Source organism: Mesoplodon bidens (genome assembly GCF_964165515.1).
Source record: "Mesoplodon bidens genome assembly, chromosome: 1".
NCBI classification, from domain to species: Eukaryota; Metazoa; Chordata; class Mammalia; order Artiodactyla; family Ziphiidae; genus Mesoplodon; species Mesoplodon bidens.
This window is the reverse complement of record NC_138176.1, coordinates 103851882-103865479: the sequence shown is the minus strand read 5'-3', so window position 1 is coordinate 103865479 and position 13598 is coordinate 103851882. Positions and strand designations below refer to the sequence as shown.

Here is a 13598-nt window from a genome sequence, read left to right as displayed (position 1 = left end):
TCCTTCGAGGAACAGTCAATACCGTCATATCTTTAAGAAGATTAGAAAATGAGCCCTGGAGCTCGCACGCCACTAGAGAGAAGCCTGCGCAGCTCAATGAAGATCCTGTGTGCCGCAACTAAGACCCGACGCAGCCAAAAATAAATAAATTAAATAAATAAATAAATAAATAATCTTTAAAAAAAGAAAAGAAAGAAAATGAGCCAAGTACCAGATCTAGGGGTGTCCGTGAACCAGCCCATCACTCAAGGGCTGAATTGTTATAGGCTGCGTTTACTGAAAAAGACACTAATTCTCCTACAGAGGCCTCAGGGAGCCTATTCTTCCCGAGTCGGGGTACATCTGCTTGGCCTACGCTGTGGTGCAAGATTTTCTTTTTTTAAATAAATGTATTTATTTTGGCTGCGTTGGGTCTTTGTTGCTGCACGCAGGCTTTCTTCAGTTGCGTTGAGCGGGGCCTACTCTTCCTTGTGGGGCGCGGGCTTCTCATTGCAGTGGCTTCTCTTGTTGTGGAGCACGGGCTCTAGGCGCACGGGCTTCAGTAGTTGTGGCTCATGGGCTCTAGAGTGCAGGCTCAGTAGTTGTGGTGCACGGGCTTAGTTGTCCACGGCATGTGGGATCTTCCCGGACCAGGGCTCGAACCCGTGTCCCCTGCATTGGCAGGCGGATTCTTAACCACTGCACCACCAGGGAAGCCCTGTGGTACAAGATTGAACAAAGGGTTTTCACTCTCGGGCTGGGTGAGAGAAGGATTTAGAGCTGGGCACCGGCCTCGGGCCTCCTTGGGTGAGTGACGTCAGTGAAACGATGGCCTGGATGGTGGCCCCGCACGACTTGGGACTTATGTCACACTAGCATAGGATGTGCCTCTGTGCTGCCCTTCTCACCTCTGAGTAGGCCTAGATGAGGACTTGGGGGCCCAGAGAGATCAGGGACTTGCCCAGGGGCACATAGCATAGTGCACGAGTGGAGCCTGCATCCCCCAGGCAGCCCTGGAGTCTGGGCTTTCAGCTGCTCAGCTTTATGTCCGAAGAGCCAACAGCTCCTTGGCGATGTGGAAGGAAGGATTTCCAACCACTCTGGTGGCTGTAACCGGGGAACAGCACGTGCAGCCCTGTGGCCCAGGCGAGGGGACAGGGACACCCGGGAGAGGCCCACCGCCTCGCCCTGTGTAGGGGTGGGAGCTGAGCTGAGTGGGTCCCACCTGGCAGAGCCATCCGGATCCCCCAGGTCCCTGGTCATGTGCACTGACCAGTGCATGAGCTGAAAGGGCACTGCTGACCAGACCAAGCAGACCTGACCCCCGGGGACCCCAAGACCCTTGGAGATTCAGACTCCCACAGATGCTGTTCCCAAACTGACCAGCCTGAGAAGCCACCTGCAGTGGAGGAAGGCTGCTCGGCTGCCCTCGCCTTCCGATCCTCCAGGGCACCAACCAAGGTGGAGTTTAAAAGTCGGGGCTCCCTTGACCAGACACCAGGAACTCCCCTCGACCACCACCATCCGTGTCATCAAGAGCTGCACTGTGAAAAGCTTGTCCTCTATCCACGTAATAATAATTTACCAAAATTTACAATGTATGTGTTGTTTTGATAGCTTTATACTAGTAGCTGTCATAACAACCCTATCCAGAATAAGCTATTAAATATTTAGAGCCGGGCTTCCCTGGTGGCGCAGTGGTTGAGAGTCCGCCTGCCGATGCAGGGGACATGGGTTCATGCCCCGGTCCGGGAAGATCCCACATGCCGCGGAGCATCTGGGCCCGTGAGTCATGGCCGCTGAGCCTGCGCGTCTGGAGCCTGTGCTCCGCAACGGGAGAGGCCACAACAGTGAGAGGCCCGCGTACCGCAAAAAAAAAAAAAAAAAAAAAAAAATATTTAGAGCCTTGTGACCATAAGAAATTCCTAATAAATCAATTTCCACGTAGACTGAGGGATTTTTGTTGCAGAGAACCATAGGCGCTTTCCATCTCTAAAACACGTCACATGTGCATGCAGTTCTGTGGGGAAAGAGATGGAAATAGGCTTTCCTAGCAAAAGAGGAACAAGGTGAAATGCCTGCTTTTACTCAGAGCCTGTCTTTGGGTTTTTTAAACAGAGGTCGGTGGTCTTGCTTCGGCATCTACGATCTGCTAATTAAATTTAAAGATGCCAATACTTAGAGTTCACCAGAAAGTACATCCTCTGCAATCAGTTAAAGTTTTGATGAAAATTTTTAGGCGTTGATTCAAAGATGGGCTACATGGTACTTCAAGGCTCTGGCTAGGGGGGCTGCAACCCCCAAAACTCCGCCCTGACGGGCTGGCAGGCTGGGCCTCCGCAGGGCGGGGCTGGGGCCAACTGGGCGCGTAGGCTGCTCCCTCTGGAACCAAGCCCGGTTCCCATGTGCCCTGGGGCCTGTCCTGAGGGCAGGCACTCCATCCTCCGCCTGGCACGGTCCCCCAGGTCCTCCCTGGGGCAGGAGGTATATTAAGGGTCAGTGCGAGTGTGCCCGGCCTCTCTCCCTTTTGCAGGGGGTCTGACCTCATCCATGTTGGGGGAGATGGGTGGAGGGGGGTCAGGAAGCCTCACTGTGGTCAGGGGATCCTCCCACCCAGAACAGGGCCTAGCACGCAGTAGGTGCTCAGGTGTGAACCGCCTCCCCCATCTGTTATTTTCCTGCTGGGAACAGCCCACCTGGAGGAGCGGGGTTTTGGGGGGCTCATGGGGCATCAGCACTGCATCCCTGGTGGGCTCAGGAGGCGAGGAGGCACTGGGCTGGCCCCTCAGCACAGCCTGCTTCTCATCCTGGGTCCGTGCCCCTTTCTAGAAGCCTCCACAAGAAAAGCCACTCATCTCCAGGCTGAGGGGCCGGAGCTGGAGTCTGTGCTTGGGGGCTGGTCCCCCGAGGGTTCAGCGAGCCACCCTGAGTTCGCACCGAGGCCTGTGTGTAGTGAGGGATACACCTGGGGCCCGTCGGGACTGGGGAGCTGGTGGTCACCTGCTACCTCGGCCCCTCCCGTGTGTCCCCAGAATGCGGCTGTGACTTGGCCGAGGGCGGCTTCTTCGTGCGGCAGGGCGAGTACATCTGCACCCAGGACTACCAGAGACTGTACGGAACCCGCTGCTTCAGCTGCGACCAGTTCATCGAGGGCGAGGTGGTGTCGGCGCTGGGCAAGACCTACCACCCCGGCTGCTTCGTGTGTGCCGTCTGCCGGTGAGTGCGGGACCTGCAACCACTCCTCCCCAGCCCTCCTCCCTCCTTCCCCCTCCTCCCACCTCTCTCCTCCCTCCTCCCTCCCTCCTCCCTCCCTCCCTCTTCACTCCTCCATCCATCCTCCCTGCCTCCCTCCCTCCTCCCTCCCTCCTCTCTCCTCCCTCCTCCGTCCTCCCTCCCTCCCTCCTTCCCTCCCTCCTATTGTCTCATATGGCCGGGAGGGAGGTGGGACCCAGCCAAGGGATGGCAGGTGGACCCTGGCCCTGCTCCGAGGCACACCTTGCAGGCCCCCACCCCTTGCCCGCAGCACAGGACCAAGCCCTCTTTCTGGGATGCAGAGGCCCGTGGGTTCTGAGGCTGCCAGCACGAGGCCTCTGACGGCTTCTGGGGAGGTGCTTTCCCCCCGCCTGTGCCTTCTCGGCCCTCCCCCACCAGCCCTCTCCCATCCGCAGCCTCCACCTTGTCTCCTCTCACACTGGTGCCTGCAGTGTCCACACTTTGGCCTCTCCGTGCCCACCCACTGCCGCTCCCCTCTCCTCCACTGTCCTGGCACATCCCACCTGCGCACCCCGCCTCTCTCTACCCAAGTCCCTGATCTATAGGTGGCACTGGCGCCCAACCCACCAGGCACACGAGCCCCAAGCATGGGCGTCTTCCCAGGTCCCCCCCATGAACTTCCAAAATCTGCCCAGCCACTGCCTTACTCAGACCCAGAACTCACCTGCCTGGAGTCCTGCCAAGGCCTCCACACTGGGGTCCCTGTTTTCCTTCTGCCTGTCACTCCTCCGCGCCACCCCCCTGGCCTCCACGAGAAAGTCTGAGCCTCCCAGCCTGGCTGAGAGGAGCTTCACAGTCTGTTCCAGTCCCTTCATTCCTTTGTTCATTCATTCATTCGTTTGTCCAGGCTTTTCTAAGCACCTACGTGGGCCAGGCCCCAGGCTGGCTCTGGTGACTTGGAGCTGCATTAGCCCAGACCCTACGGGTGCAGCATTTGGGGACACAGCAGTGCAGCAAGAGCTGCCTCCCCCTAGCCTCCCTTGGGAAAGCAGCCCCCTCCCTCTCCCTCCTCGCGGCCCCCCTGCATCCTGGGCCCTACAACCCTTCTCTAGCACTGTGTCCCGGAGCTGCTTGACGGGAGCACCACGTGGGCAGGGACTGGATCTGGCTCTTCTCCTGCCGCCTGGCATGGAGCAGGTGTCCAGTGAATGGCCGCTAGAGACAGAGTGAGGTCCTCAGCCCCGGCAGCAAGGCTACACCCGCTCCCCTCTCTGCCCTGCACCTCTGGGGCTTGGGGGCAGCAGCAGGCAGCCCTCCCACGTGGACATCCTGCCTCCCCACTCCCTCCCTCCCTCCCACCCACCACAGCCCCAGACACATTGCTCCCAGGGGGAATGTTCTGTCTAGAAAACAAAGAATGAAACCCCTAGAGTTTATTCTCTGTCTGTTCTCTCTGTCTCACCACACCCAGTTGAAAGGGGACTTGTTGAGTGTTGTTACCGCTGTTTTCTGTAGTTGTGGCACGTGCTCTAGGCGGAAAGGGAAGCTTTTGTTGGGGGTGGGGGTGGGAGGAGGTGCTGGGCCAGGAAGGAGCAATGACAAGGGACATTTCTAACGGAAGAGTCACTGTGTGTCATTGCACTGTGCGTGGGTCAAGGTTCCCCCAAGGATAATCTGCATGTTTGATTTCTGTGCACGTAGCTTAGAGACAAGGGGTGACATAAACACAGTGGGTTTGAAAGATCACCTCTGTAATCCTATATTTTAAAAATAATAGCTGACAGCTCTGTCGTGCTGGAGTCACTGGGCCTGGACTTATCCACCCACTATAAAAAACTAGAAAACTGGAAAAAATATACAAAACAACTGTTTTGGGATACTGGGGCACAGGCAGCTCAGGACTAACAGAAGGAAGACGAATGAAGGGACCCCTGTGACCACCCAGCTTTCTGCCTGGAAGCTGTTTCTTGAACCAGAGGACAAGAAGGGAACCAAGTAGGGCATGGCATCCTCCCCAAGTTAAGAGACAGTGATGTGAGAGGCAGAACAGCATAGCAGAGGGGAGAGAGCTATGCACAACGAGACCTCAGGAGAGCTGCATAGAGGTGCCTTTGACTCTTGGACTAAATACGGAGCCATGTAGACAGGAAATTTCACAAGGTTGGGCAAAAAATGACCAGGTTGCCGTAAGCTAAACATTCCCAGGGCTGGGAGACATTCAAGTTCTGGCCAGGTGGAGATCCTTGTGGAATACCCAGGCATGCAGTGGGGACACCAAAAGCATCATGCCTTATTAGTGGAACTGAAATTGCCCTAGAGTGAAGGCATAAACCTGCTCAAAGTTCAAGAACAAGCCTCAAAGAGATCACGCTGGTCTGCAAGTGAGCTAACTGCCTGCCAAAGTAAAGTATAACACTCTTTGTAGAAAGAGAAGAAAACCCAGCCCTCAACAACATAAAATTGACAATGTCCAACACCCATCAAATGTGACTGGTCATAAGAAGAAGCTGGAAAACGTGACCCAGGGCCGGAAGAAAAATCAGTCAATAGCAACAGACCCAGAAAAGAGATCAATGGTGAAACTAGCAGACGATGACTTTAAAACAGCTGATGTAAATATATTTAAATATTCAGAGGAAAACATGAACATAAGTAGGAGCATTATAGAAGACATGAAAAGAAACCAAATGGAAATTATAGAAATGAAAATTGAAATTTCTGAAATAAAAAATTCCCTGAAAGGAATTAGCAGTAGATTATATATTATAGAGGAAAAGATGGGTGAACCTGAAAACATAACAATAGAAACTATTCAAACTAAAGCAATGACAGGAAAAAGGACTGAAAAATATGAAAAGAGACTCAGCGATCTGTGGATATAAATTTTTCTGTCTAGATTGGGAGCAGGGAAGACTGAAAATTTTTGAAGAAATAATGGCTGGAAAATGTCCAAATTTGGTGAAAACTATAAACTCATCTCAGTGAATCCCAAGCAGAATAAACACAGCAAAAACCTACCAACTTCATCATAATCAAACTTCTGAGTGACAGTAATAAGAAGAAAATCTTAAAAGCAGTAAGTGGGGAACAAAGCAACCCAGTATGTAAAATGGAACAGAAGAATGACTACAGACTTCTCATCTGAAACAATGTGCACCAGAAGATGATAGAACATCATCTTTAAAGAGCTGAAAGAAAAAAATCTATCAAACAATTCTATACCAAGCCTCCCCCACAAAAAAACTTTCAGAAATGAAGGCATGACTGCCAAATGGTATTGCATTTCTTTTTGGGGTGATGAAAAATGTCCTCAAATTGATTGCGGGGATTTGATTGTGTATTCACAACTCTGAATACACTAAAAACCATTGAATTGCACACATTGAATGGTATGTGAATGTTATAGAGCATGTGAATAAAATAATGTCAGTAAAGCTGTCACATACACAAAATGAAAGCAAAACACTTTTGCAGACACACAAAAGCTAAGAGGATTTGTTGCCAGCAGACCCGCACTATAGAAAAGTGAAGAAAAATAATATCAAAAGATCTCAAGAAAATGAAAAAGCAAGGCATCAGCTTAATAGAGGATATATATCTGGTGAAACACAGGTATCTACAATATATAAAGAACTTCTACAACTCAATAATAAGAAGACCAAAAAAACTATTAAAAATGAGCAAAGGGGCTTCCCTGGTGGCGCAGTGGTTGAGAGTCCAACTGCTGATGCAGGGGACATGGGTTCGTGCCCCGGTGCGGGAGGATCCCACATGCCGCGGAGCGGCTGGGCCCGTGAGCCATGGCCACTGAGCCTGCACATCCGGAGCCTGTGCTCTGCAACGGGAGAGGCCACAACAGTGAGAGGTCCATGTACCGCAAAAAAAGAAAAAAAATGTGCAAAGGAGTTTAGCAGATACTCCACAAAAATGTATGTAAATGACCAATAAACAAATGAAACAATTAACATCACTAGTCATCAGGGAATTCCAATTAAAACTTGTTGAAATACCATCCAATGTCCTCTAGAATGACTCACAGTAAGAAGATGGATAGTGTCAAGTGTTGGTGAGGATACAGAGTGAAAGGAACTGTCACACGTCTCTGGTGGGAAGGCAAAGTGGTACAACCTCTACAGAAAGCAGTTTGGCAGTTTCTTGTAAAGTTAGATACACAGTTAGCACATGGCCCAGCAATTCCACTCCTAGGTATTTACCCAGGAGAAATAAAAGCACACGTCCACACAGACTTGTCAGCAAACGTTCTTAGCACCTTTATTTGTAACAGTCCCAAACTGGAAAGAATTCAAATGTCCTTGGACATGAACAGCTCATCTGTGCAAAGGAGCAGCATTTGACAATCAAAAAGAACAAACCAATGGTGTGTGCAGCCGTGTGAGTGAATCTCAAAAACATGCAGCAGAACAAGACATCAAAGACTGCATACTGTGTGATTTCCATTTATATGCAGTTCCAGAAAATCAAGTCTGATCCATGGGACAGAATGCCGGTCATAGCCGCCTGGGGCCGGGGTGGGGGATGAGTGTGGACGGTCACAGCAGGCTTTTTACAGTGGACAAAAATGTCCCATACCATGACTGTGGTCCTGGTTACATGAGTGTGTACATTTGTCAAAATATACTTCAATGAAGTTGAATTAATAAAATAATAGCTACCATTCATTCAGCCCCTCCTGGGCCCCAGGCATAATGCTAGAGCTTTCCATGCTATAGGTCAGATGCATGGATGGATGAACAACAGCCCTGAGACACAGATGTTCTTAGTCCCACTTTACAAGTGAGAAACAGGAACTCGGAGAGGTTAAGCAGCTTGCTCTGGGTTACACAGCCAGAGATTCTCTCTGAGTGCATCCAGGGATGGCAAGGGACACCCGCTGTGGCCCAAGACCCGCCATTACCAAGGCGGCTGCAAGACAGCAAGCGGGAGAGAGGTAGACCCCAGCACTAACTACGCATGATGCAGTGCACGGCGTCAGATAGCTGCCAGGGCAGCTGAAGGATGGAGAGCGGCAGGACCATCTTGCAAGTCTTGGGATGGGGGCCAGCTCAGCTTATATATGTCCTTGGTCCCTAAGAGCCGAGACTGGCTGGCTGGGGCCCAAGAACACACCTGCTGAATCCACCTAGGGCCCTGAACGCCAGCCCCACAAAGTGGGAGGCCATGGCGGGGCTTTTTCACGGCAAAGCTTGGCAGCCTCATGGGTCAGAAAGCTCTTCTGGTCGCAGAGTCGGGGCTGGACTGGAGCCGGCGTGACCCAGGCAGGCTCCGAGAGGAGGCCCTGCAGGGGAAGGCGGCTAAGCTAGGCCTCCAGGGGGACCTTCAGTTATTGACGTGTTCACTTACTTGCTCATTCATTCACTGACAGTGACATGTCGAGCACCTGGCTTTGCCTGGCATTTCCAGTCCCGAAGGAGGCAGGGGGCACGACAAAGGCTTAAGCCAGAGGACGGGGCATGCCCTGGTCCAGATAATTCAGAGACTGCTGCCCGCAGGGCTCAGGTTCTCTTGCCCGACTGAACTGGGGGAGGAAGTGGCCCAGTGGCAGTAGGTGGCCAGACCCTAGCTCACCAGAGGCAGGCACCCGATCCACCTCTGTCACCAGAGGGGAAGTTCCGGGGCTGAAGCAGGTGGGCTGGCTCTGCTGCCCCCACCGGCCTCGCTTGGGCAGCCCAGGGCCATAACTTCACCTTGCCCCAGGGCTGGGACTAGGGTGCGGCCAGTGGGTTACTCGCTTTGGATGCAGAGTTTAAGGGGAGGCCAAAAAAATGATCAAGGTAAATGATACTTTAATGTCATATTTTAAAAATTGAAATTAATGCAAAAAAAAAATCCATGAACAAAATGCCAGACTTTAAAGACGGAATCCAGCATACAGTCTTGCATAGCAGCACTGCTTTCTGAGAGACACAGGTAGGCAAATCACGGCGCTTTGGAGCCAGACAGGTCTTGGTTTGAGTCTGGTTCTGACAGGCAGCAGCCCTGTGGCCTTGGAAAAGTCAACTATCCTCTCTGAACTTCAATTTTCTCACCCATAGAGAAAAATGAAGCAAAGACCAACCTGGGCAAGCATCTTAAAGGTGATAGATGAGACAGGCATTAAGGAATCTGTCATAGAACCTGGCCTGGCACCTAGTAGGTGCTCAGTAAACGGTGCTGTTGCCATGAGGATTGAACTGACAAAGCATCCTGGGCGGTCAGAGGAGGCAAGGTTGGATGGAGGAGGCCAATGGCTGAGACTGCCCAGTTGATCGCCATGTGCAAGCACTGGCCGGCCCCCACTGCTCCGGCCCACTGCACCGTGATTCTGCCTGCCGGTGCCGACGGGGAAACTAAGGCTAAAATGTCAGTGACCAGCCTGAGGTCACCCAGCGGGGCCACGGCAGCGCCTGCATGCAGACACCCAGTGTCCTGGGCCTATGGTCCCTGGGGAGGTGACGGCATGGTGTCTAGGATGGGGCTCCCCCCACCCAGGAGAAGAGCCAGGAGGTGGTCCTGGCTGGTAATGCGCTGTCTTATTTCAGGTTGCCCTTCCCGCCTGGGGACCGAGTGACCTTCAACGGCAAGGAATGCATGTGCCAGAAGTGCTCCCTGCCCACATCAGCAGGCAGCAGCGTGCCCCTGTCCCAGGGCCTCTGGAGTAAGTGGACGCAGAGCGGCGTGGTGGAGGGGGCTTGGCAGTGCTGGGTGGCAAGCCTGACAACACTGGGACCAGAAGTAGTGGAAGTGAATAACTGTGGATGAACACAACGAAGGGAACCAAGGCCAGGCGTCTCTGGGGTACTCCTGCCTCTAAGCCTTTGCTCAACCTGTGCCCTCTCCTCCATCTTTCAGCCCGGCTCTAGCCCACCTCCTCCAGGAAGCCTTCTGGCCTCCTTCTGGCCCTCTCCCTCCAGCACCCACACTCAGCCCCCCACAGTTATTTCCAGAGCATCTGGGAGCCCTTTGGGAGAGCCATTAGGAGAACAGTGACCTCTGGGCTCCTGTGGTCTGGGGCTCTTGGATTATCTGCTCCGACCCCTGGGAGCTGGGCCAGGGTGCATATGCAGTGGGTGCTCAATACATGCTTCTTGAATGAAGAAGGAGGTTGTTAGTGAAAAAGAACCAGTATCAGGGGCATGTCAGGAGCTTGTGGATGTGGGGCGGAGAGCGAGGCGGGAGCAGAAAGGCACTGGTCTTTCCCTGTGGGTGGCTCTTCCGGGACCAGAGATGGGACACAGGGACGGGGAGGGAGCCCAGCGACCCAAGACTGCTCCCACCAGGCTCCCACTGCAGAAACGGGGTGTTCAGAGCCCACCCTGTGTGCAAGGTGGCTGTGGTGTCCCCAGTGCCAGAGCCACGTGTCCTGGGACATAGGAGGGGTTTGTATTGACTTCCAGAGCCAGCCCCTGGCTCTCCTCACTCTCCTGTCCTCTCCCGCCTCCTTGTCCGCGACACTGAAAGTCTGTACAGAGGAGACTGCACGTCCTCCCAGGAGCCGAGTGTTGGCTTCAGGGACTGGTAATAATTTTATCTGGGAAATGAGGCGAAGCCTTCATCCCTTGGGGAGGCAAGCTCACAGCAGTCGCAGTTGGTGAGGCTGTTGCTTTGGGGTCTGCTAGGAGAGTTCTCCACTCAAAACTTTCTCTCCAGCTGAGGTCTGGATTGATTAAATTTTTGAGAATTTGCTTCAACAAACAGCCCTATTATCATTAAGGCTGAAATAGTAATCAAAAACTACAGCAGAATTTGAAAAGGCGGGGATTAGTTTGAAGAGTTTGTCCAGAGCTTCCTGGCAGCCAAAGTAAAAAGGGAAATATGCCCAATCACAGACTCATTGTCTGAGATTTTTTAAAGTGTCATGGGCAGAAAGGCTGCCCTCTCCAAATGGAAATTTATTTTAAAATATCAAATTTGTGTTTTCAAAGAACAAATGCTGCCCTCACCCCCAGATGGGTCTATAACCTACCCCTTCTATAACCTATCCCTTCTCCCAGTCCATGGTGATAATCCCCGGCTTAGAACCATTTCTGTGCCTAGAAGGCATTAAACATTCATCACCAGCTCTTGGCTTCTGTGTGGATGTCTGCATTGTCTTCCCAGCTCCCACCTCCTTTTGTCCCCAGAGCAGCCTGGCCAGGCAGGAGTCCCTCCCTCTTTCTGCAGGAGCATAAGTGCCCTGAGCCTGGTGGAGAGCAGGGGAAGTGCTGGGTGCCCAGTGTCCAGCTAGGGAGGAGTGGGGCTGAGGTTTGAGCCAAGTCCTTTAAAGTCCAAAGCAGGGGAGCCTGACTAATGTGACCAGAGGCTTTCTGAAGAGATGGCCTTTGTTCTGAAACCTAAAACACAGGTTTTCGTTAAATAGGCATTGAGGGAAGGGCACTGCATGAGCTGGGCCCAACTGCCACCCCCATGTGAGTGGACAAGGGGGGTGCTGTGTGGGAGCAGAGAATGAAAGTGAAGAAACCAGGTGGCAAAGCCATGCCAGGGAGCTCCAGCTGCATCCTGGAGGCAACAAGGAGCCATAGATGGCTGTTGAGGGAGGTAGTGCCGAGGTGGCTTGGGAGCCTGCTAGGAATGTGAGCCTGAGCAGCGTGGTCTGCCCTGCAGGTGGTGGCAGCTGGGGGAGGGACGCAGCCCTTCTTGCATAGGGTGGAAAGCTGCAGATGGCCACCTTTGGGGGCCACCTTCCCTGGGGGAAGCGGAGAGTGGCCGGCTGCTCCCGTGGAAGTCAGGCTTGGTCCCAGGGACCTGAGCTTCCCTCATTGGCCTGAGTCTGTTGCTTAGTAACAGGATCAGTGCTTCTTGCTGGAAGCCCACGCCTTCCCCGGGTTGGGGTGGTGCACTACTCCTTCTGCGTGGCCAGCTCCTCTGCTGCACCTGAGCTTTCCGTGCTGCTTCTGCCCTGGACTGCCTCCCCGACTGCCCTGGGGGGAGGGTCTCCTCCTGGAGAGCCCGCTGGGCGCCCATCCAGGCTCCCCTTTTCCAGGCTCCTCCCGGACTCTCCAGCTCTGAACCGGTTGCTGGTTGGAGCTGGTCACAGGGTAGCCCTCAGAGAGGCCCAGCGCCACTCCAATCAGGGTGCAGCTCTGAGCCCGGCTGTGAGGAATAGACCCTACCACTCGCCACCTGGGTGCCCTGGGCACGTTGTGTCCCCTCTCCAGGCCTTGGGAGTGGATATGGGGCCAGCAGTGGGTGTGGGCGGTGGCCCGGAGGGGCAGCCTGGTGTGGCAGCAGCCAGGAGCTGGGAATGTGGGGCCTTGGACCGGGGCAGCCCTGTCCAAGCTGAGGAGCCCCCGTGGCCCGTTCTTGGGCTCGGCTCCACCTGCTGGGGCCCAGCCCAGCCAGGATGGAGTCACACCCGGAACCTGGGATCACACTCGGAGCCAGGATCAGGAGGCCCACCAGAGTCGGGAGGGAAGGGGCAGGGCCCTGACATCCAAGGCCTCTGCTGGCTGTGTGCTGATGAGGGGCCGTCCTGTGGATGGGGCGGGTCCTCAGGCCTTCCGACGTGCATCCCCACTACCTGGGCTGTGGCCCTTAGAGCCTCTGTGTCTTCCGCCCACGTGGGGTTGCACTGTCCATGTGCTCAGGGGTGGGTGACGGGATCAGAGCCCCAGTCCCCCTTCTGGAAATGGGGTGAGCCTTTCTTGTGGCAAGGCTGAGGTTAAATGAGGGGATGACGTGGAAAGATGAGGAGGGGCTGGGCCCCATGGGGGGAGCAGGCACACGGGCTGCCTTGTGGGGTGCAGTGGCTGCCTTGTGGGGTGCATCTGCCTTGTAGGGTGCTGTAGCCCCCAGGAACCAATGTCCCTCCTGGCCGCCACTCCCCGCCCCCCAGCCACCGCATTGCAGTCAGGGGGTCGAGTCGCCAGTTCAGTGCAGAGCCCAGTGGGTGGGATGCACTTGAACCTTTTTTATCTCTCCCAGCAGATGCTCGCAGCCCCTCCTGCTTGGCCCGGGCTCCTTAGAGAAATCGCAAGCCAAGCCCGTAACGTCTCAGGCATTTTGAAGTTAGAACCCAGTCGGTTCCTTGTCATCAAAGGTCAATCTCAGATTCGACCCAGACCCCCCTCCACTCCCAGTCAGGTCTGAGGAGGACAGTGGGCGAGGGAGTCTGATCCTGCACCCCACTCCCACCCCGAGTCCACAGCTGGGGCTCAGAGAGGCACCTGACACGTCCTGGGTCCCATGCGAGTTAGTGGCAGATCTGGGCCTTTGAACCCATGACCACGTCTGCTAGAGGAGGGGGCACTTGAGGGGAAAGAAGGAGACTTTTTGGAAGGTTCTAGAAGGGTCATGCTGGGGAAGGGGCCCAGGTCCATCCTGTTGCTGTGATGGCAGAGCCAGGCCCAGGGCGCGAGGGCGAGTGGATGGCAGGCTTTGACCCTTCCAGGCCAAAGTGTGTCTCCCTT

General features: G+C 54.2%; 1 protein-coding gene across 1 annotated transcript in view; it reads left to right on the top strand.

Annotated features, from left to right (window-relative positions):
• Nucleotides 1–13598, top strand: part of ABLIM2 (actin binding LIM protein family member 2) — a 156171-nt gene that overhangs the window by 47747 nt on the left and 94826 nt on the right. The window contains exons 3-4 of the mRNA XM_081229099.1: nt 3012–3195; nt 9732–9847. Coding sequence (XP_081085225.1) covers nt 3012–3195; nt 9732–9847 — 300 coding nt within the window. The remainder of the gene's footprint in view (nt 1–3011; nt 3196–9731; nt 9848–13598) is intronic.